We start from the raw sequence: 21,190 nt of genomic DNA, 5'->3' as shown, positions 1-21,190 counted from the left end.
CACTGGGCAGAAAAATAGAGGGCACTAGAAGTTCCCAGAAAGAATCCCAACTGCAGAATCCTTCTGGCCAAACGACGTGACCAATTTCTGACATCTGCTCGTCTAAAACCCCAATATTGCATACTGGGGCGCCCATTTGGATATAAATCCAACAGAAATGAATAGTCCGACGGCGCCGCCAGTGGCGACCTTTGATGTTTGCCTATTGAAAGGCGAAGTAAGTTCTGGTCGATCGGCCCTGCAGTGAAAGCGGCACAATGCACGCTATGTTCCGCATGGCCTGATGCGCTGTTGCATCACTTCTCCAACGGGTCAACAGGGTTTGTTTATGCCTATTTGAAAACTATTAAGGATTCTACTTAATTTTCGCTCAACATTAGTTCGAGCATGATACAATTTATTTGCTGAAAAAATTGTTAATCCGCCATGAACAACACAGTTTTGTTTTTAACAAGACGACTGAGGCTTCAGGATAAGCATAATTACATCCCATTCGCCAGTCATAACAACACATTACCACTACATACCGGCTACATACAAGACATTATAAATAAATAAATATCACGGGACAATTCACACCAATTGACCTAGTCCCAAAGTAAGCTTAGCAAAGCTTGTGTTATGTATGGGTACTAAGCAACGGATAAATATAATTATATAGATAGATACATACTTAAATATATATTAAACAGCCAAGACCCGAGAACAAACATTCGTATTTTTCATACAAATATCTGCCCCGACTCGGGAATCGAACCCGGGACCTCAAGCTTCGTAGTCAGGTTCTCTAACCACTAGGCCATCTGTTCGTCTAACACTAACTATAAATATATCATAAAGTGTCTGAACGCCTAGCGTTGCAACGTTAAGTCCACTTTTTGTAAGGAAATCGTTCAGAGCTATAGGGCATGAGGTAGTAGTGCAGTGTTGTTTAAGATCCACGAAAGTGGTTGCAGCTGACCGGACGTTGTCAGTGACAGACAGCGTATATATCCAGATGCGTTGACAAAAACCGTCCATTTGGCATAAGGTGTCCAGAGGCTTTCTTCGATGCTACTAATTTAAACGACCAGATGGCCTAGTGGTTAGAGAACCTGACTACGAAGCTTGAGGTCCCGGGTTCGATTCCCGTGTCGGGGCAGATATTTGTATGAAAAATACGAATGTTTGTTCTCGGGTCTTGGGTGTTTAATATGTATTTAAGTATGTATCTATATCTATATAATTATATTTATCCGTTGCTTAGTACCCATAACACAAGCTTTGCTAAGCTTACTTTGGGACTAGGTCAATTGGTGTGAATTGTCCCGTGATATTTATTATTTCTTTATTTATTATTATTTATTAACTGAGGTGGGTTTGCGTAGACCAGAGTAAACTATATAAACTCAAAATAAATGAGTATAATGTCAAAACTGAATATAATGTCAAAATGTATGGAACTGCCATCCCTAATCCAGGTTTAATGATAATAACCCTAGACCATGTAATTGGCTCTTAAAAGATACTTGGTACTTAAGATAGAAGTGTAGGTATAGACGACCGATCGATACGTGCTGACGCGGCAAATCAGATGTAAAAGTCTTTAATTAGTTCTAGAAAATTCTTTCGTCACTTCCACGTTTCAAATGATAGTAGATATACTATACCGCTTTCTACTATCTTCTGTTGCCAATTTAAAAGATTATAAGTAGGTAAATTTGCGACAAAATCGCAAAACGCGCGGATATCAGGATACCGCATAATTATAAATTATGGATATTATCTTGTTTGTCAACCAGGTTAAGACGATACATAATATAACCTTATGTACTTGATGCTAGGTCAAAGTAAATAAATACGTGAGCGGAACCAAGACCGTCAACTAATTAGAACTTTTCTGATACGGAAAATGTATGTGAAACGTTGGTTAAAATTAAATCTATTTAGACTTAGACATTTGTTTTATAATCAAAAATGGTATGATATAACTACTTATCTACCAATAGTACCACTATTATCTGATCGTAACCATATCTTCTGATAAAGAAATGTAAAAATTCTTTGAACTAATAATCACACATACCGACATACCGCGTGTCTTCAAATTCTTCCGGAATATTTCAAGGTTAGTTTAGTTTATTTATTCATTCATTACATCATTACATTATAATTTACATAAATGTCAGTTATAAGAATTTGTATTGAAATCGTCAAAGGTAATAAAGATTAGTAATAATTATAAAAAATAAAATTCTAAGCATGTCATTAAAATTAGACCTACTGGGGTTACTGGGTTAGTTTGACTTATTTTCCCTGTAAAGGTTGTTCATGTGTAGTCACGGTGATGCGGTACACTTTGGACATTGATGATCAATGTACAGCCTAGGTACAGCCGAACCATTTGATCCCCCTGACCCACCGTAGAACTTTTTCACAGAAAGCGTCATAATGAATTGCCTTGTCAAGCAATGCGATGTCATTATCACCATTTCTACGAAAAGGTTCCACATTGGGTCACGAAAGTAACGATTCAGTTGGTTTACTGATGTGCCGAAGGGAAGTTTCCAAAATTTGCGCAATTTTTCATCTAGGAAAATTTCGGAAACTCCTCACAATTTTGTACGGAGATTTTAACTTTCCGTTTCTTAAATTTCGGATTACCAATGTATGGCCAAAAAACTTTTCCCAAAGTATCACATCCCAAAATATTTTACTGAAATTATCATTTGACAAAAAATCATTTGCTAAAACCACTTCGGAATTCTACAATTTTACAGTTAGTACATTTTTTTTTGGCAAATTATTGTTTCAAAAATAATTACTTAGTCATGTTTCAGTCAGTCAGTCAAGTATTATTTAGTCAAATGTATCGTTTGGCATAAAGCACTCTTCGCAAAATATTGCATGGCACAATAAAGTATTTTTCTGGTAGCAGTTCGTTTCTTTGGAAACGCAGTTCTAACCTAACCTAACCTACTTTTCTGGTAGCAGTTGGTTTCTGTGGTTGGTTCGTGTGCGAAGGTGACGTTTGCGTAATTAATAAACGTTTTGTCATAATAAAACTTGACAATGTAAAATTATGCCAAATGATAATTTGACCAAATGAATAAAATGCAAAATGTTAATATGCTAAAGATTCGTTTGGGAAATGAAACTACCACGATAAGTTTTATCGGAAGTGAAATTTGGCGAAAAATATTTTTCCGAAACGAAAGGTGTACTGCACCTTAAATTTCGTATATTTCTTGTGAAAATTTCCGAGAACTTTTCCATCTTTTTGGAAACTTTCCGCAACTTGCACATCTGTAAGTGTTGGTTCGATAGTACACTCCTCATTAGTGCCTGGGGATAACTGTCTATAGACAGTTATGTTATGAACATTTCAATATAGGCATATTACTACTAATTGTGAGACAAAACATTAAATTTGAACATATGTTTACAGGAGTATACATAAGTCGAACGAACCCAACTCAACATACTGAAAAATCCGGAATAATTTGAGGACACCGAGTGTTTAAAATATAAATATCTTTAATACACATATTGGGACCTTAACCTCGATTAAGAACGAGGGTTTAATTTAATCTTATCATTTAATTTATAAATGTGCAACCAGTGGCATTAACAACGAGGGTCCTAAAAAGGTCAAAGTCAATAGACAAACGAAGAATAAATTATAAAATATCACACAATAAAATTGAAAACCGTCACACAAATCACTATTTCACGATCCTTTGTTACATTCATAATAATGTCAAACTAGTAAAGCGACACGGTACTCACTCGTAGCTCTTGAGGGAACGCATCCTATCCTCACCAATCCTAAAACACGACTGGCTATAATATATAATAATATCGCAACATTGTATTTATCTTTGCCGTACGATGTGTTATCTGATAAGGCCGCCTGCGCCTGAGACGGATTTGAAGGCGGACACTTGCAGCTCTAACGTACACATTCGATACTTAATTGCGACAGAGAAGCAATAAATTGATAATAAATACGGTCAAGAGCTAAAAGAGTGATCTTTGTATTTGATTCTTGTTTGTTTAACCTGTTCTTTTTTTTTCAGATAAAAAAAATAGATTAGCAAATGTACTTATAAATTAACTGAGTTGAATCTAGTGACCTGCTAGTTAAAATTTACCGCGGTTTCAATTAAATACGTTAACTTTACTTAGACATGCAACAAATGTTAGAACTAAGTATGTTATTACATTAAAATTTGACAACGCCATAATTAAGTGATCACTTTTGTATCTTGTCGCTTTCGGTGGTTACACAATTTCGTATGGCTTTCCAAACGTGACGTTAAAATGACAAGGTACAAAAGTGATCACTTATATATGACGTTGACTGTACTAGTTTAACGTAGTTACGTACGTACTAGACTAGTACGTAAACTCCAAACATAATTTTAATCATTTTAATCACCATGAGTAATTTAAGGGTGTACGCACTACCTACCATGAAGTCTGACAAAAGGCCAGCAGGACTCAATAATTTTCACTTGCCCTGAGAATAACGATAGAGTAGGATATTTAGTCAAAAGTACGAAAAAAGCTTCAAAAAGTACTCTTTGCCAATTCGATAGTGTTAACTGACGGTTAAATGTGATGCCGTCTCTATTTTTTTTGTTCGAATAGACGGAGACGGCATCACATTTAACCGCCAGTTAACACTAATCAATGGATGGTGAAACAGCCTCTTAGTTTCATATTAGTCCAGTACAATTAGCTGAAAATTTGGCAAAATTAATGCAAGACTTTTATCTATCAGGATATGTAGGTTATAGAGCAAAGTTAAATTTTATCCACTCTCCCCCTCCTCCGGGGTGAGCTTCACCCCCACCCCCTCGAATATGTCCCGGACCGCGGTATTTTCCATTTTAAAAGAAAACCGTACACAATACATAAAAAGTGTGTAGGAACGAAATAATCCTTGATAAATTTACTATAAACCTTTCATACATTTAAAGCGATATTACTTATAGTTTCAGCGCAATATGATACCAAATACTAACTTTTTTTATAATTAATCGATTTTTTCTGCTAAAAGGTTAGTTTTCTCAAAAACTTCATTCTTTACCGCCAAGATATGTATGACAGAAGTAAAGAATAGAACATTTTCTTCATAAAAAGGTATAATTTATTTCTAAACTCTTTCATTTACCGTTGCTATGCTATTTTTAAATTTAATTCATTTGGCCATTCAGCGAAATATAAATATTCATACTGGTTAAACGGTGCTACTTTAAATACCATTAGATTCTCATATGTTTTCCTGTAATCTATAGGTATGGACCTATTTCCTGTATTTTTTTAAATTTTTAGGCCCTACTGGGCTTTTAGGAGATAAGGGGCGAGGAAATGGTCAATTTTCACCTATTTTCTTAAATAACTTCAAAAGGGATTAATTTAAAATAAATAAAAATTTATATTTGAGATTTTCATAATGTACCCTTTCATTTGATATGTCACACGATATAGTTTATACATAGTTTTTTTTTTTTTTTCTCATTGACCCCCAAAACTGGCCCCCGTGTTTAAAATTAATTTATTTACACTACACGTCCGTGTTTGGGTCATCAATTTACATAGGTGAACCAAATTTTTATTCAATCGGTCAAGTAGTTTCGGAGCAAATTGGCTATGACATACGGACGCACAAACACAGATACACGAGTGATCCTATAATGGTTCAGTTTTTATTTTTGAGGTACGGAACCTTAAAAAAGCTCCAAAAATGTACCCCGAAATGGAACTAAGTATGATACGTGTTGAATGGTGTGGTCTGGAGAGTTCTTTGATGAATTTATTGTTTAGATTACTTCTTTCCTATTGAAAATTCGCTACCTACAGCTACTGGGCCTGAGAGAGATTGCCAATTGCAAATAAAACCAGCTTTTAAACTTACGTTTATTTTTTAGAAGTATTTACTAACAATATTATTATTTATTTATTAACTATTATAAAATTTACTTCAAAAAACAGCATTATTCTAATCTTCTTCAATGTCGCATTCAAATACGTCCACTCAACTCTGGCCTCTACAATTTTTGCACATCGTGGAAGATCGTAAAATCAAAAAACTCCAAAAAAATCACGTTTGTTGTATGGGAGCCTCCCTTAAATATTTATTTTATTCTATTTTTAGTATTTGTTGTTAAAATAGTGGCCACAGTAATACATAATTTCTGAAAATTTTAAGTGCCTAGCTATTACGGCTCAAGAGATAGAGCCCTGTGACAGACGGACGGACAGACAGACAGACAGCGGAGTCTCAGTAATAGGGTTCCGTTGGCACTCTTTGTGTACGGAACCCTAAAATACGTAAGTACGAGTACGCGAACGTAAAAGGTGATCATCTCGCGAAGCGCACACATTTAAGCAACGCGATATACTTTTGTTCGTAGTTAACCTACTTGGTCTCTTTTACTGTGGCCGTGCAGAGCGGGCGGGGTAGGGGTGGGAAGTGGGAACAAGGGAACAAGCGCACTGACCGCGCGGCGGCGACCACCGCCCAGCTCTTTCAAAGTTCAAATTAATCGACGAGAGTAGCTGATGATGGTGAATTTTCAAAATAGCATAGCAGCGTCAAATGAATGAGTGTAGAAATGAATTATACCTTTTTATAAAGAGCATATCCTATTCTTTACTTTAGTCATACATATCTTGGCGGTAAAAAGTGAAATAATTGAAAAAACTAAACGATTAACAAAAAAAACTGGATAAATTAATAAAAATGTTCGTATTTGGTGCCAGATTGCGCTGAAACTATAAGTGATATCGCTTTGTATGTATGAAAGGTTTGTAGTAAATTTATCTAGGATTATTTCGTTCATACACACTTTTTATGTATCGTGTACGGATTTCTTTTAAAATAGAAAATACCGCGGTCCGGGACATATTCGAGGGGGTGGGGGGTGAAGCTCACCCCGGAGAGGGGGGAGAGTGGATAAAATTTAACTTGGCTCTATAACCTACACATCCTGATAGATATAAGTCTTGCATTAATTTTGCCAAATTTTCCATACATTTGAATTTAGTTTTCTTAACCTATATGGGCCCTGGGCGGGCATGGCAATGTCACATATATTATCTAATTCAAAATAATCTATAATAATAATCTATCTATCTATCTCTTTTATTATATATTTTTTTTGTGATCTGTCTTTTTTTTGTAGTTTTTAATAAATTATTATTGTATTATTTAATTTGTAAATCTTTGTTTATGTTATATATAATTTAATTTGTAAATCTTAATAAAATTTAACAAAAAATAATCTTAACAATTTGTATACAATATCAATTTGCAGATTTGTGTAACGCAGTGTCAACGTCTCTTCAGTTTTATCGTCTTTATAAAACTCTTCGATAAGCAAATTCATAAATACCTTTCATCTATACTAATCCATACAATTGCCATACTAACTAATATTACAAATTAATTATACTAATGTAAAAAGCTATGCGAAAAATTGAGTCAAGTACAAGATTATGTTGAAAATTTGTTAGTTCGAGGTAAAATGCGATTCGGTAAATCGCTACAAGGAATTTATCCTTTTGAGGTAAAGAACTAAGAAATGATTGAAAACACTATGCTGAGTGGGGTTCACTTCACACTATTCGACACTACTAACGTTGTCAGAGACAGGAAGCAAATTGTTTGTCTGCATTTTTTTATTTTAACCCCCGACGCAAAAAGAGGGTTGTTATAGGTTTGACCGCTATGTGCGTCTGTATGCCTGTGTGTGCGTCTGTCTGTCTGTGGCACCGTAGCTCTTAAACGGTTGGATCTATTTGAATGCGGTCTTTTAAATTGAAAGCAGGTTTTCTAGCGATGGTTCTTAGACATGTTTTTATCAAAATCGGTTAAACCGTTTTTGAGATATTGAACTTTGAAGTGACAAAGTCTGGGGTCTTTCAACTTTTTGTCGGTTAGGCTATTTACTTTTATATCAATCATTTGTTTGCGTATGTCGAATTTGTGTGAATAAATGAATGTCTCTCGCTCTCTCTCTTTCTCTTTGCTGCTTGTGTTAAGACTGCCACTGCAGGTCTGTAGGAGGGCTACAACGATATTCAAAAATCGAAGCTCGTATCGTACCACCCCGCTGACGCTTATGATAATTAAGTATGTAATACGAGAGTGTACTATTATTTATTCTGTGATGAGAGTGAGAGCGACGGTAGGTACGATACGAACATCGATTTTCGAATTTCGTAGTAATTTCGACCTAGTGATTGTTCGATTTTGGCCTAGTGGTTAGAGAACCTGACTACGAAGCTTGAGGTCCCCGGGTTTGATTCCCGTGTCGGGGCAGATATAAGTATGAAAAATACGGATGTTTGTTCTCGGGTCTTGTGTGTTTAATATGTATTTAAGTATGTATCTATCTATATAATTATATTTATCCGTTGCTTAGTACCCATAACAACACAAGCTTTGCTAAGCTTACTTTGGGAGTAGGTCAATTGGTGTGAATTGTCCAGTGAAAAAAAAAAAAAAAAAAAAAAAAAATACGTAGTAAGCCCCCTGGCTAGACGCGGACGTAGTTATGTGCTAAGCTATGTATACGTAATTGTGTTATTTGTCAAATAACGGAAACACGAGTGCCGATAAAGATTCAAATGACAAAAAACACGAGGACACAACATGACTCATAATCACCAGTAATATTTTCCAATTAATCTAGGTATTACATCCTTCTCACTAATATTTTATTGGTTACGAATCGCGATAGTTTAATCTAGCTAAGTGTCAAGATAATTAATTACTGTTCATATAATCATGAAATGTTTAGAACACAAACTTACTAATGTCTCATTGTAAATATTAGACCAATAATAAGTAATTGTCTGTATAAACAAACATAATTATGTTTTTGCAACAAAAGGGTTAACAAAATGTAAAACGACAATATTGACACAATTTGCTGCCGTGAAGCAGCAGTGCTTGCACTGTTGTGTTTCGGCGTGGAGAGTAAGACAGCCGGTGAAATTACTGGCACCTGAGGTATTCCATCTTAGGCCTCTAGGTTGGCAACGCATCTGCAATACCCCTGGCGTTGCAGATGTTTATGGGCGGTGGAGATCTCTTACCATCAGGAGACCCACTTGCTCGTTTTCCATCCAGTAGAATAATAAAAAAAAAAAAAAAAAAAGGCCTGGCAACATATATAGGTAGCCAAGTCATTCACGTCACGATGACGCGTGCCGTGGTTCTTATTACAATGTCATTAGTGTCTAATTTTGGCAAAATCACGCGTCTTCGTGAATGGCAGTGAGTATGTTTGGATGTGTGTTGCTCAATCACGGAATAACGGCTGAAGGGATTTAAATGAAAATTGACGTAAGTTATTTTAGTAAATTATTAACGGTCTTGAATAATATATTTAATGTAAATGTTTTTCATGAGGATATTATTTCTAACATGACACGCCTGCCGCACATGCCTGCCGCATGCATCCGGACCGATGGGCACGGGTCGTAACCGAATGGGATCCGAGGGATGGGTATAGGAACAGAGGCAGACCCAAGAGGAGATGGCGGACGACCTGAGCGCTTTTCAGCTCGATTGGCAGGTGCATGCCCAGGACAGGGAAGAGTAGCGGAGAAAAGGGAAGGCCTTTGCCAGCAGTGGGACATAATACAGGCTACATAAAAAAATAAAAAATAAAAATTCTAACGCGGAAGAAGCCGCGGGTTAAGGTTAGTTATTTTCAAAGGCAAGTAAATCAGGTAAAACCTATTTCAGTGTCATGTGTGAATAACGTGACACGATTTGTAATCTTGACTGCGAATATAACGACGACTTAAATATAAATACTATTTTGGATAAGATAAAACTATATGCGTCAGCAATAGCACGTTCGGATCCACGTAATCAATTAATGATGAGCAAAGTTAAAGGTTAACATAAAATGAGATAAAGTTAACTTTCTAGCAAAACTTATTAAAATAATTTATTGTTTCAGGCGTTACTTTTTTTACTATAACAAAAATTTGAAAAAAAGAAGGAAGAAAAACTGGCCAAGTGCGAGTCGGGCTCGCGCACGAAGGGTTCCGGACCGTTATCTATACAACATTAGACATTAGCAAAAAAAAACAAGTTTGTTACATGGGAGCTTCCCTTAAAATTATTATTTCATTTTAATTTAATTAATTAAGATAGATTAATTAATTGTTAACTAAATATTCATTGAATATACATTTTTTTTTATTACACCACCAAAGAGGTAACAAGTATTTTTTCTATAAAATTAGCCTGCATAGTGTAAAAAAATCTAGTGTTAGGTTGGTCAACCTGACGGGTCTTATGAAATTTGACAGATTGCGTACAAAAAATTGTTGCTACCAATCCTATCAAAAATAGTAAGTAGGTATTTAAAAAAAAAACTGTGTGCTTGGTTGGCCAATCTGGCGCTCATCCGGAATTTGACAGATCGCGGGTAAAAATATCTGCTACTAACTGCCAAAAAAAGTAAGAAATAAAAAAAAACCAAATTGGCGGGAATTATCATTAATATTATCATTATATCATTATTATTATCAACGCCGTTTACCGATATTATATCATAGATAATGAAATGCTAAGCCCTAAGAAATACCTCAGATTATAGCTCATACATAATTAATATCATATTATGCGTGTAAGTGTATGATAGCTGCATATAGTTGGAAAGCCGACCACAAAATTTCCGACTTGATACCGCGATGAAATGCACAATGGTTTGCCATAAAAGTGATGCTTAGTCCGAATTTGATAGTCTGCCACGACGGAACTTGCCGAAAGTGAAATAAAGTCATCATCGAGAGTGACCCCTGCCGTCCGCTTTAACGCCTATCTGTTTGGACTTGGACCCGGTAACAGCCACTGTTGTTTTCCACACAGCTGGCGGAAGTGACCTCTCTGCGGACCACGGACTCTGCGTGGCCTGGGACGCAACACGCAAATAAGATAATGCAGGCTGGATTAATCTATCTAATACCTTTAAACGAGGCTCCAACTTTTTCGATGAAATTTGGTATGTGTGGGTTTTCGGGGATGACAAATCGATCCAGCTTGGTCTTATTGCTGGGAAAACGCTTATTATCGAGTTTTAGCCCGAGCAAAGCTCGGTCGCCCAGGTACTAATTATTATACTTACATCCAATACATTAAGCCTACAGTAATTAAAATGTCCGTAATCTGTACAACAACGGGTTCCACGGACGTTGCTCACATAATCTCGTCTGTCAAGGTGTTTCGGCAGAAAAAGCCTTGGCAGACTTGGTATATATTCCTGAAATGAGGGTTCGTACCTACCGACTGGAATGGGTGTCATGCTGGTATCAGATGGGTATATTTAGGGGTTCTGATTGACCATCGGAGAGATTTTGAGAGAGCCTGCCAAGCACTTCCGACAAAAAAAATACTGACAGATTTCGCTTTTCTGTATCTACCCAGTATTTTTTCCAAATTTATGACATAACTATTATTAGAGTATCAAATGGGTAAAATAACGCCCCTTTTTTCGCACTGAAAATGACTTTACTTTCGGCAAGTTTCGCCGTGGCAGGTGGCAGACTATCAAATTCGGACTAAGCATCAATTTAATGGGAAACCATTGTGTATTTCACCGCGGTATCAAGGCGGCACATTTGCGGTCGGCTCTCCAACTAATAGCAAGTCCTTGGAGGTGAAAGTAAGTATTTACAATTTTGTATGTATAATATTGTTAATAATATTCATTGCAGCAGTGCGAAAATTTAAAGGTTAAATAAAAGGAAACATAACAGCAAATTATACAACACTAATAACATGTAAGCTCACTTCGTCACAAACATCCCATGCCCTTCCCGGGACTCAAACTATCTGTATAGGTGCCGAATTTCATCCAAATCGGTTCAGCGGTTTAGACGTGGTGAGGTTACAAACAAACAGACTTACAAATTTTCGCATTTATAATATTAGTGGTGGGATTAGGTATACGGTCGTTGTGAACATTATTAAGTGAATTTAGAAAATGTTCTATCTCGTGTGATGAACCCTTTTGTTTTGAAACTTGAGTTTGTTGAAAATCCCTCATTTGAAAAGACAAATTTCTTTGACTAAGCTGTCCATTGTCCAACCTATAAAACAGATAAGTAAAAGTTACTCACACTTCGTTCTCGTCTATAAACATTTCCGTCTGGTTTGACCTGAAACAAACGTAAATCGTTAAAATTATTTTAAAAAAAAGTGGCTAACGAAAAAAAATACTTAACTATTTCATTCCATCGCTGAGAGGATTAATTAGTAACAAAATAAATTAAGGGAATATATAATACATAACTGGGCTCTACGTACAGAATGAAGATAAACTCATTGTTACAGGTTTAACGTCGTATCATTAAACTTTATTAACTGTGGTTATATATAACGTAATAAAATTTTATTCAGTAGGTACATTTTAATTGGTAATTCAGTAGACAATAACGTTCCGCGTGATATTTTAATATACAACTATGCTATGACTAAAATTGAGTGAATTGAGTTTTTTTTAATTGAGTGTTCAGATAAATTTTGGAGTACCGATACATAGCTATAATGTCGAGACTTGGATAGTTTGTATTGCACATCACTATGTTAGGTAGAGCCACCAAACTGCCCGCTTGATAACGGGGTATATATCCACTACTAACTTGAGCCTATTCCATTAGTTTTTGTTGACACTTAATTAAGCAAGCGAATATATTTGCGCTACCTACTATCGCTTTCGAGTCGACAGCGACCGCAACGATGTTTGCGCCCTTATCAACCTCGTCTGACCTCACCATTATAGATTAACAAGCACCGCGATATTTGTATTCAATTATGTAACTTCAACAGGCGAAAACATTTAAATTGGGAGCATAACAAGCCGGCCGCGATTCATATGCAGCTTGTTATTCCACAACTGGGTTCTGTCTGATAATAACATTCTGTTTGCAGGATTGGACGAATCAGCATAAAGCGGATCAAACGCTACAAAACCACTCCCGCGGCGTGCCCCCTCGCTAAATTTAGATGGCGACCATAATACAGCAACACTGACAACTGACGCGGCCGGTATTTGGGTCTATGACCGGGTTAGTTATGCTTAAGACGATGCAGTTGATGATACCACTGTTATCGCTGCACCGTAACTGGCAAATGTGAATTCGGAGACAACACGTGCAAAGTATGAAGAGTTGGCAATTATATATTTTGAACAAGGATGTTTGAAAGACAGGTCGCGGAATTAATGGCAGGTCAATTCAAGCGGAACTGTGAATAACACGTTATCGGTTATCAGTAGGCAATTAGCTACACAGTACAGTCACATGGACATGTAGAAGTACTTAATAATGCTCGATTTAGAACGCCTTTTAACAATGTACGCGAATTAGTCAAGTGGCGTGGCAAGCTACTGCGCAGTCGTGTGGTTAGTCAGCAGAACAAATGTGCACATAATGCACAAATCTTTGTTAAAGTAACAAAGAAGCAATTGTATCAAAAGATTGAGAGATCAGAAACTAAGACCCGTCTTTTGCTTAAGTGCTAGACGGAAAAAGTTAATTAAGACATTTAATTTAGCATTGAGTTGGAATTGAGACAACCTCCGCACGGTCGTTGTGTTAATTTCATTAAAACTGTAACACATTCTGCGCAACACAGGCTGAACTGGACCTCAATTACAGCGGATTTGGCCGAGCGCTATTCATTCATTTCAAGTTAATTCCAGAGTTCTATTATAAAATGTATGATGCGGTTAATGTCATGAATTTCTACTGTTTAGCTACGCATGTCACCGCCTTTCAGTAACATTAACTTTTTTGGCTTTTCCATAATGATCAGATGTACCGACTTATTTATAAGTATAGACATTGGCAAGTTTTACCTTAACTAGTTTCGTTATCTGGTTTCCGATTATGGTACCAAAACCAGATTAACAGGTTTTATTTCAACCATATCTGCCACTTTATGACTTAAAATAACATGATGCACGACACATTTTTGCCGGTGATCTTTATTATACAAATAAACATATTCCGTACAAAGTTGTTCTTATGATCATTTCCGCATGACCCGTTACGAAACGGATATTAGAACGGAGTATTCGTAGAATAGTGAATAGATAATTGGTGCTGTATTCCCGGACTCTCCAGTAGTTCTTCGAAGTTGATGCCTCAAACAGATGAGTAACGGTTGTTCTAGGTCTATAGGTCAGTTATATCCTAATCGGAAATACACTTACTTCATAGTTTTCCATAAAAATGTGACCACTATTAAAAAAAAATTAGAATTAATTATTTGCGAGACGGCAAAAGGACCACCGAGCGCGAGTGGCGGTCACACAATAACTAGGGTACAGTGCCAGCACGTGATCGTGAAGGTCTCATCATAACGCTTGGTGCAGGCAGATGATTTAGAGATGAAGATTCATCTCCAAATTTTGCGATAGTATGAACTGCGATTACAGAGAATATATTGTCTGTTAGTTACTGTAGCGGCGTTGATAACAGATACGTCTCGGTCATAACTATTGGCGAAATTAAAAATAAGCAGAGGGCACTCTTGAGTTCCCTCAAAAAAACTTTTTTCTTTTCTTTCTTTATAATTGCAATTTATTTCTAAAATTACATTTATAGAAAACGGTCAAAAATCGATCAATAATATGTTTTTCACATTTACTTAGAAATGGTAAAAATTTGCATAAACCTCAGTGTTGTATTACAGGTGCGATAAGTAGAATGCCCAAGTGGAAACACGCATTCCTGCACCAGGCTTATCAGTACGGTCACAATAAGCGAGCAACAATGCGGTGCAGAGTCCACTAAGGCAATTGTTACCGGTGACGCCTCGCGCAAGAATGGCTCTTGCCACGAAAACATGGACTTTGACCATCACGGGACCTAACAACTGGGTAACACGATCACTCATTGTGCATTCAATGTCGGCAGAATGGTCTTTGAGCTCCCAACGGACTATATTCATAATTAACTGCTGAAAAAGGCGTGAGACATTTCACAATGGGATTAAATGCCAGCGATATTATATTTAGAAGCTTAGCCGGTTTCTAGAGAATATTACAGGAAATTGTTATAGAATCATACATAATTTTTCAGGTTTGCTTTGTAAACACTAAACTAGTTAAATAGGCTTGTTAAGATGCGGTAAACTTCACAAGCTGCAGATTATGGTCAATGAACTGCATAACGCATCTTATGACAGAGGGCTGGAGATTAACCTAAGCAAAATCAAGATCATGACAACTGATACCACAAGTACCACACCACAACGGTCAACGGTGCACCGCTGGAGCGGCTCGAAAAGTATGTTTACTTAGGTCAGGAGATCAAAATGGGAAAGGAGAACCAGGAAACAGAAATTGGCAGGATAGTACGTCTGGGCTGGGCTAGGCAGCCTTCGCAAGGTTGGACTTTTCTTTCAGAATGAACCTTACTAGTCGTCAAAAAGCACGTATATTTAACCAGTGCATCTTACCAGTCCTCACGTATGGAGCGGAAACTTGGGTGACAACCAAATCCATTCTCCAGAGGTTAATAATAGTCACTCAAAGGGCTATGGAGCGTAGGCTGGTAGGAGTAACATTACGAGATCGAAAGACTAACAACTGGTTGAGGAAACAAAGCAAAGTTTCCGATATTATAAAACGGGTAGCCAAGCTGATGTGGCAATGGGCTGGTCACGTTGCCCGAAAAACAGACTCGTGGTGCAAGGCTTTACTGGAATGGAGGCCATGGGGGTGCAAGAGACCGGTGGGAAGACCTCGGATGCGTTGGAGGGATGACATCAGGAGAGTTGCGGGCAGTAACAGGATGCAGACGGCTCAGAATAGAACGACGTGGAGAAAGCTGAAGGAGGCCTACACCAAATAATAAAATACAATACAATTTTCCAAATTCAATACAATACAATTTTCATGATGTGTACGTACACATAGTTTGAATTTTAAATGATCCCTTGCCTTAATTATGCTCATTACTGTACCGCATGTTTACAATTTGTATTGTGTGCCATGCCAAATTAATAAATAAATAAATTGTTTGAGAGAGGCTTGAGATGATGATGAAACTTCACAAGACATAACAAAGATAATAATCATAAGGGTTTATTCATATTTCCGTTGAGCTGGATTACCTAGTCTTATCGGGAGATAGACTACTTTTATTTATAAATGCAGATAAACAGAAGTTATTGAACAAACAAACAAAAACAATAGAGTACATTAAGTACATAGAAGGATAACAAGGAACGGGCGTTCACCGCAGGATGCGAGTCAATGCACTTCTTCATTGTTTCAATCTTGTTATTCAATAAAGTAATTAGTAGTAACAATGGCAGTAAAAACTGAGTAATTATAAGTACACATCTAGGTTAACTTAACACTACACAAGTTGTTGATGAAAAAACGCTACAAACAAAGTACCTATTATCATAATAGATTCATATCAACCAGACCACTACCAACTATTACTTATTCTGTGCCTCTACAACGTTCATTTGTCAACCACGTTATATTAGTTCCGCTTAAACAATAGACAAATTAACAACATGAAATATAGGCGTGTGATGTTTAATTAACAGATCACGAGTCAGCGGAAAATTGCCAAATTAATCTGAAAAACTGACATGAAATGCGACTAGCAATAGCAAAAAGTACAATATACCATCGGTTTCACTCATATAGGTACACAAACGAGGTAAGCGTATGTGTCTTTTAAGAATCGAAACAAAAATTAAGATTAAAAGACGTTAAATTTCAGCTTTGCACAACCATGTAAGAATTTAGATAAAAGCTGAGAAAAAAAGACGACACGACCGATTTTAGTCTGACAAAAACAACATCGCCTGATAAAGTTGTTCGAGGTTCTTGCAAACCCAACCGTTGAGGTCATTCGTCCACTGCCAAGGTCGGCTCGACATTACATTAACCGGCTACAATCCCACGGTTAAAGAAACCTGTAATAAGAGTAATTATGCTAGCAAAAATACCTACAATGTAAGTGAGCGTCGACACTCAACTGTCATCAATCTCCGTGAATATTTGACTCTTGTGAGGTTTGAGAGTGCAAAAACGAGTCACCTATATTACTATTTACTTTGGAGGCGCTGTTCCTTTGGGAATAAAGCATTCGTGTACCTTTTAGAAGTACATATAAAAAACTGTGTGAAATACGAGATCGTGCTTGAAATAAGATATAATTTATCCACGTATTCGAAGTGTGCTATCGTTGTCCGGCCGGCGACGGCATTGGTGATAGTTCTGATGTCAACTGTCATGGAGTTATCGCACAGTGTAAAAGCTAACGAGGCTTTATCGCTGCCTAAGCGCCTGTAGCGTATGACGAGATAACCTCTGCCGTTTATCGTCGGTCAAAGTGCGAGCGGGCGGTAACTGGACTCAATTTACTCCTTACCATTGCGGGTGCACGTAAGCAAGCATGCGGCAAAAATAAATGTGAGCAATCATTATTGGTCATGAACATTTTCTTGTGTCGCATGTTGCGAAGTTTACGTGAAGCTGATGAACAAGGATAGTAAAATAAAGGGTAGTAGTATAGACTGATGATAAGAAAAAATAGATTCGCATAAAATGTACGACGTTAAAAAAAGGACTCCAGTTAATGTTACCATTTATTTGTATGAACAAGTGCGGTTCAATGATCGCACGGAGTGAAACAGATGGGATCATAACCAGAACGTAGCGTTCTTTCTAAAACAGTGTTTATCCGAGAATAACGGGCTGACGTGGGCCCGATGATATTATCTCCGCGCCGAGCCTGTAGCGCTACTGCGAAATTCGGAAATCGAAGTTCTTATCGTACCGTCCCGCTGACGCTAATATTATTTCATACGAGAGTGAGAGGGACGGTACGATTTTCGAATTTCGTAGTAGCCCTACTGTAACGAACTAGCAAGAATTTTACCAGGGCACAATAATCATAACAACAAATATTGACATACGTAGGCAACAGTTTTATGTAACAGATTCTCATCGAGTCTCAGGTGTATACGAGGATAAGCAACTCCGAGATCTGTATATTACTATATTTTTTTGCATTCTTAAGCATCTAAAGGCTAAAGCATCTGATATGGCAATCAAATTCGTAATATTGATAAGAGTTTAATTAAAGAAACTACGGTATAAGCTTGGTGAGAATAGATATTGAATGTAAGAATCGCTGTGGTCTACGAAACTTTAACAGGGATACGTGCGAGCCATAAGTTTGAGAAACCCTGGGGTTAAAGTGTTAAACAACGGAGGCGTGATATTGAGTACAAAATCAAGTACGAATGAAAACAAATGAGACGTTGCATATTCAAAATACGTTACAAGATAATCATTTTCGAGCCAGCCAAGATTAGGGAAAAACGGAACACTGTCACAGCTTTTGTAACCATAACTTATTTAATAACAGAAGCACATGACATTCTGACAAATCGACAACCGAGAAATAAATTTAGAAAGGCACCTTTCTATTTCTTTAGAGAGTAAAGAAAACTCATGAAGTAACTTAACTTAAGTAACGTAAGTAGTTTATAATTGTAATATTTGTAACGAGAATAAAACCATCTGCAATGAAAGCTCCGATAAGTTAGACCTGCAGAGCTACTACGAAACTCGAAGTTCGTGTCGTGCGGTCCCTCTCGCTCTCGTATTAAATAGCATAAGTGTCAGAGGGACCGCACGACACGAACTTCGAGTTTCGTAGTAGCCCTGCGGGCGCTGTTATCGCACGTTTATTTACAATCTTGCTTCAGAGACAAATGGCTTATCGGTTTACAAATCTCGCTCACTATTATATTAACGGAGGCTGAGTTGAAACATCCTCAGACGAATGTTTTAAGTACTCGTCGAAGTCCGTTAACTTAAGCGACTTGTAGCTAGGATGATAGTGGGCGTGAAGCACTAACACGTGAATTTATTTCGCGACTTGCATGCCATTGTGAGGAGTTGTTGACCGGCCGAAATGACGTAACTAATGCTAACGAATCACCGCCGAAACGTAAACAAAAAGTTAACGATGTAAACCCATCCCTAACCCGCATCCGGGTGCCGCGACTTTTTCTGGTATCACTTGAGTATTTTGATTCGTAAAACAAATTTATGTAACGACGTTAAAAAAACCGAAGTAGGTCACTGTAAGTCACACAAATAGCCGCATGTTTTCGTTTATCTTTGCCGCTTTCTGCTGGTGCAGCGAAATACGACGTGGTCAAGAAAGTGAAACCGGTGCCAGAATGCGTCGGCTAACTCGCACTCAATTACGTTTATTAAAACGAAGCCGAATTGAGGTTAAAATGTACTTGTCAGACGTAAAATCATAACCGAATCTTCGGGTACTCCACGCGGATTGTCTCGAGTTAAACTTTGTACTATGCCTCACGTGGTTGCTTTTATAAAATGAAAGATAAACTCACCTCTTATTGTTCCAGTAGGCTTATTGAATTAAAACTATCACTAGGGGACCTATCACAGCCACTTTGTGTTTGAGGGGTTATGATTGACCGTAAAGATTTTGGTTAGCGATGTTTGCGCGCTCAACGGGCGTGTGTCCGACACGGTTTGCGGTCGGAAACTGAACCGCCGAGGCGCCGACCAGTGACGCGGTGTGGTGAGACGCTGGCTGTGATCGGAGCGAGTCTGTACAACATCTAGGGTTACCACGTCACCGTTCATAAAAAAAAAAACAATTGGAACTGGCACCTTTCGGACCACCATCAAAAAAACACTACGATATTCTAGAGCTGTGAATCGCAATTCAAAAAAGGTATTTGATCATGAACTATTATTAACAACCCTGAAGTTCTAAATGCATTGAAGCAGAAATAGCTGGTTTAAGTGCAAGCGCACTTGATTGTGCGATGGGGGAATATGGACGGCGTAAATGAGGGAAACGCGCGTGATTCCACGTTACCATAGGTCGTGTCGTGCGACCTTTAAATCGTTGGGGCACACCTTCCTCAAACATTGCCTAATGAATTTGTTCTGCGTAAAAGTGACATACACAGTATTGTATTCTAATTTAAATGAGTTAGCTAATCGGTATTATGTTAGACATGTAAATTAAGTGTCGAAATATTTTTAGAAATTACAACAAACCTTTCAATGTAGGTAAAGGCAATGATAAAATGCTAAAGATTTAGAGATTTTGGCTCAAATTCAAACGCTTAGGTATATGAAATCTGGTTTACCTTAATATTTTCCTGATTATTAGTTTGTACTAGCTGTTGCCCGTGACTTCGTTTGCAAAGAATTCGTTTATCGCTTGCCTGCGGGAAAACGCAGTAATTAACTATAAATTTGTATGGTCTTTTCATTATTAATGATTGTATCTTTTGATGGTGTTGACTTATTAGAAGTTTGATTTTTTTACTGCTTCAGGGCAGTAGTAGCAGACTTGAGTATTTGATATTAATTTCAGCTTGATACCTCCACGCGTTCCTGAGAAAAAGGGCGTTGACAGACAGACAACAAAGTGATCTTATAAGGATTACCTTTTTTACATTTGAGGTACGGAACCTTAAAATTACATGTATTGGAAAATAAAACACGCACAAAACATTTTTGCAGGTGGTAGGACCTTGTGCAAGGTCCGCCCGGATTGCTACCACCATCTTGCTCGCTAATTCTGCCGTGAAGCAGCAGTGCTGGCACTGTTGTGTTTCGGCGTGGAGAATAGTTTAGTATTTATTCAATCAATACATCATTACTTATTAATTTACTAAATGTCAGTTATAAGAATTTGTATGAAATCGAATTTGAATTTGAATTGGATTTGTATTGAATAAGACAGCCGGTGAAGTTACTGGCACTTGAGGTATCCCATCTTAGGCCTCTAGGTTTGGCAACGCATCTGCAATACCCTGGTGTTGCAATGTTTATGGGCGGTGGTATCTCTTACCATCAGGAGACCCACTGCTCGTTTTCCATCCAGTCGAATTTAAAAAAAATACACATTTTGATGCGATGTTTTTTTTTTTTTATAAAGATTAGTGTCTATCTATCTATCTATCTATGATTTTAATTAGAAAGGAAAGTATGTCTCAAAGGTATGACGATCATCAAAAATAGACTGTCATTTTTTTAATTTATGATGTATTATACTTATATTGAATGAATAAATAAACTTAACTAGTACATCTTCGTTACACTTTTGGTCACCCTACAACCTAAGCCAATATCATTAT

General features: G+C 37.2%; 1 protein-coding gene across 1 annotated transcript in view; it reads right to left on the bottom strand.

The window, feature by feature from the left end:
- The window catches only part of LOC141426931 (long-chain-fatty-acid--CoA ligase 4-like), a 42,990-nt gene extending 28,740 nt beyond the window's left edge, over positions 1-14,250 (bottom strand). Inside the window, 2 exon segments of the mRNA XM_074086208.1 lie at positions 12,133-12,171; positions 14,229-14,250. Of these exon segments, the coding sequence (XP_073942309.1) occupies positions 12,133-12,171; positions 14,229-14,233 (44 nt within the window). The 5' untranslated portion in view covers positions 14,234-14,250.
- Positions 14,251-21,190: the final 6,940 nt, after the last annotated feature.

Source organism: Choristoneura fumiferana, chromosome 3, assembly GCF_025370935.1.
Source record: "Choristoneura fumiferana chromosome 3, NRCan_CFum_1, whole genome shotgun sequence".
In the NCBI taxonomy this organism is placed as follows: Eukaryota; Metazoa; Arthropoda; class Insecta; order Lepidoptera; family Tortricidae; genus Choristoneura; species Choristoneura fumiferana.
The sequence above is the reverse complement of the archived record's forward strand: the minus strand, read 5'-3'. Positions and strand labels throughout refer to the sequence as shown.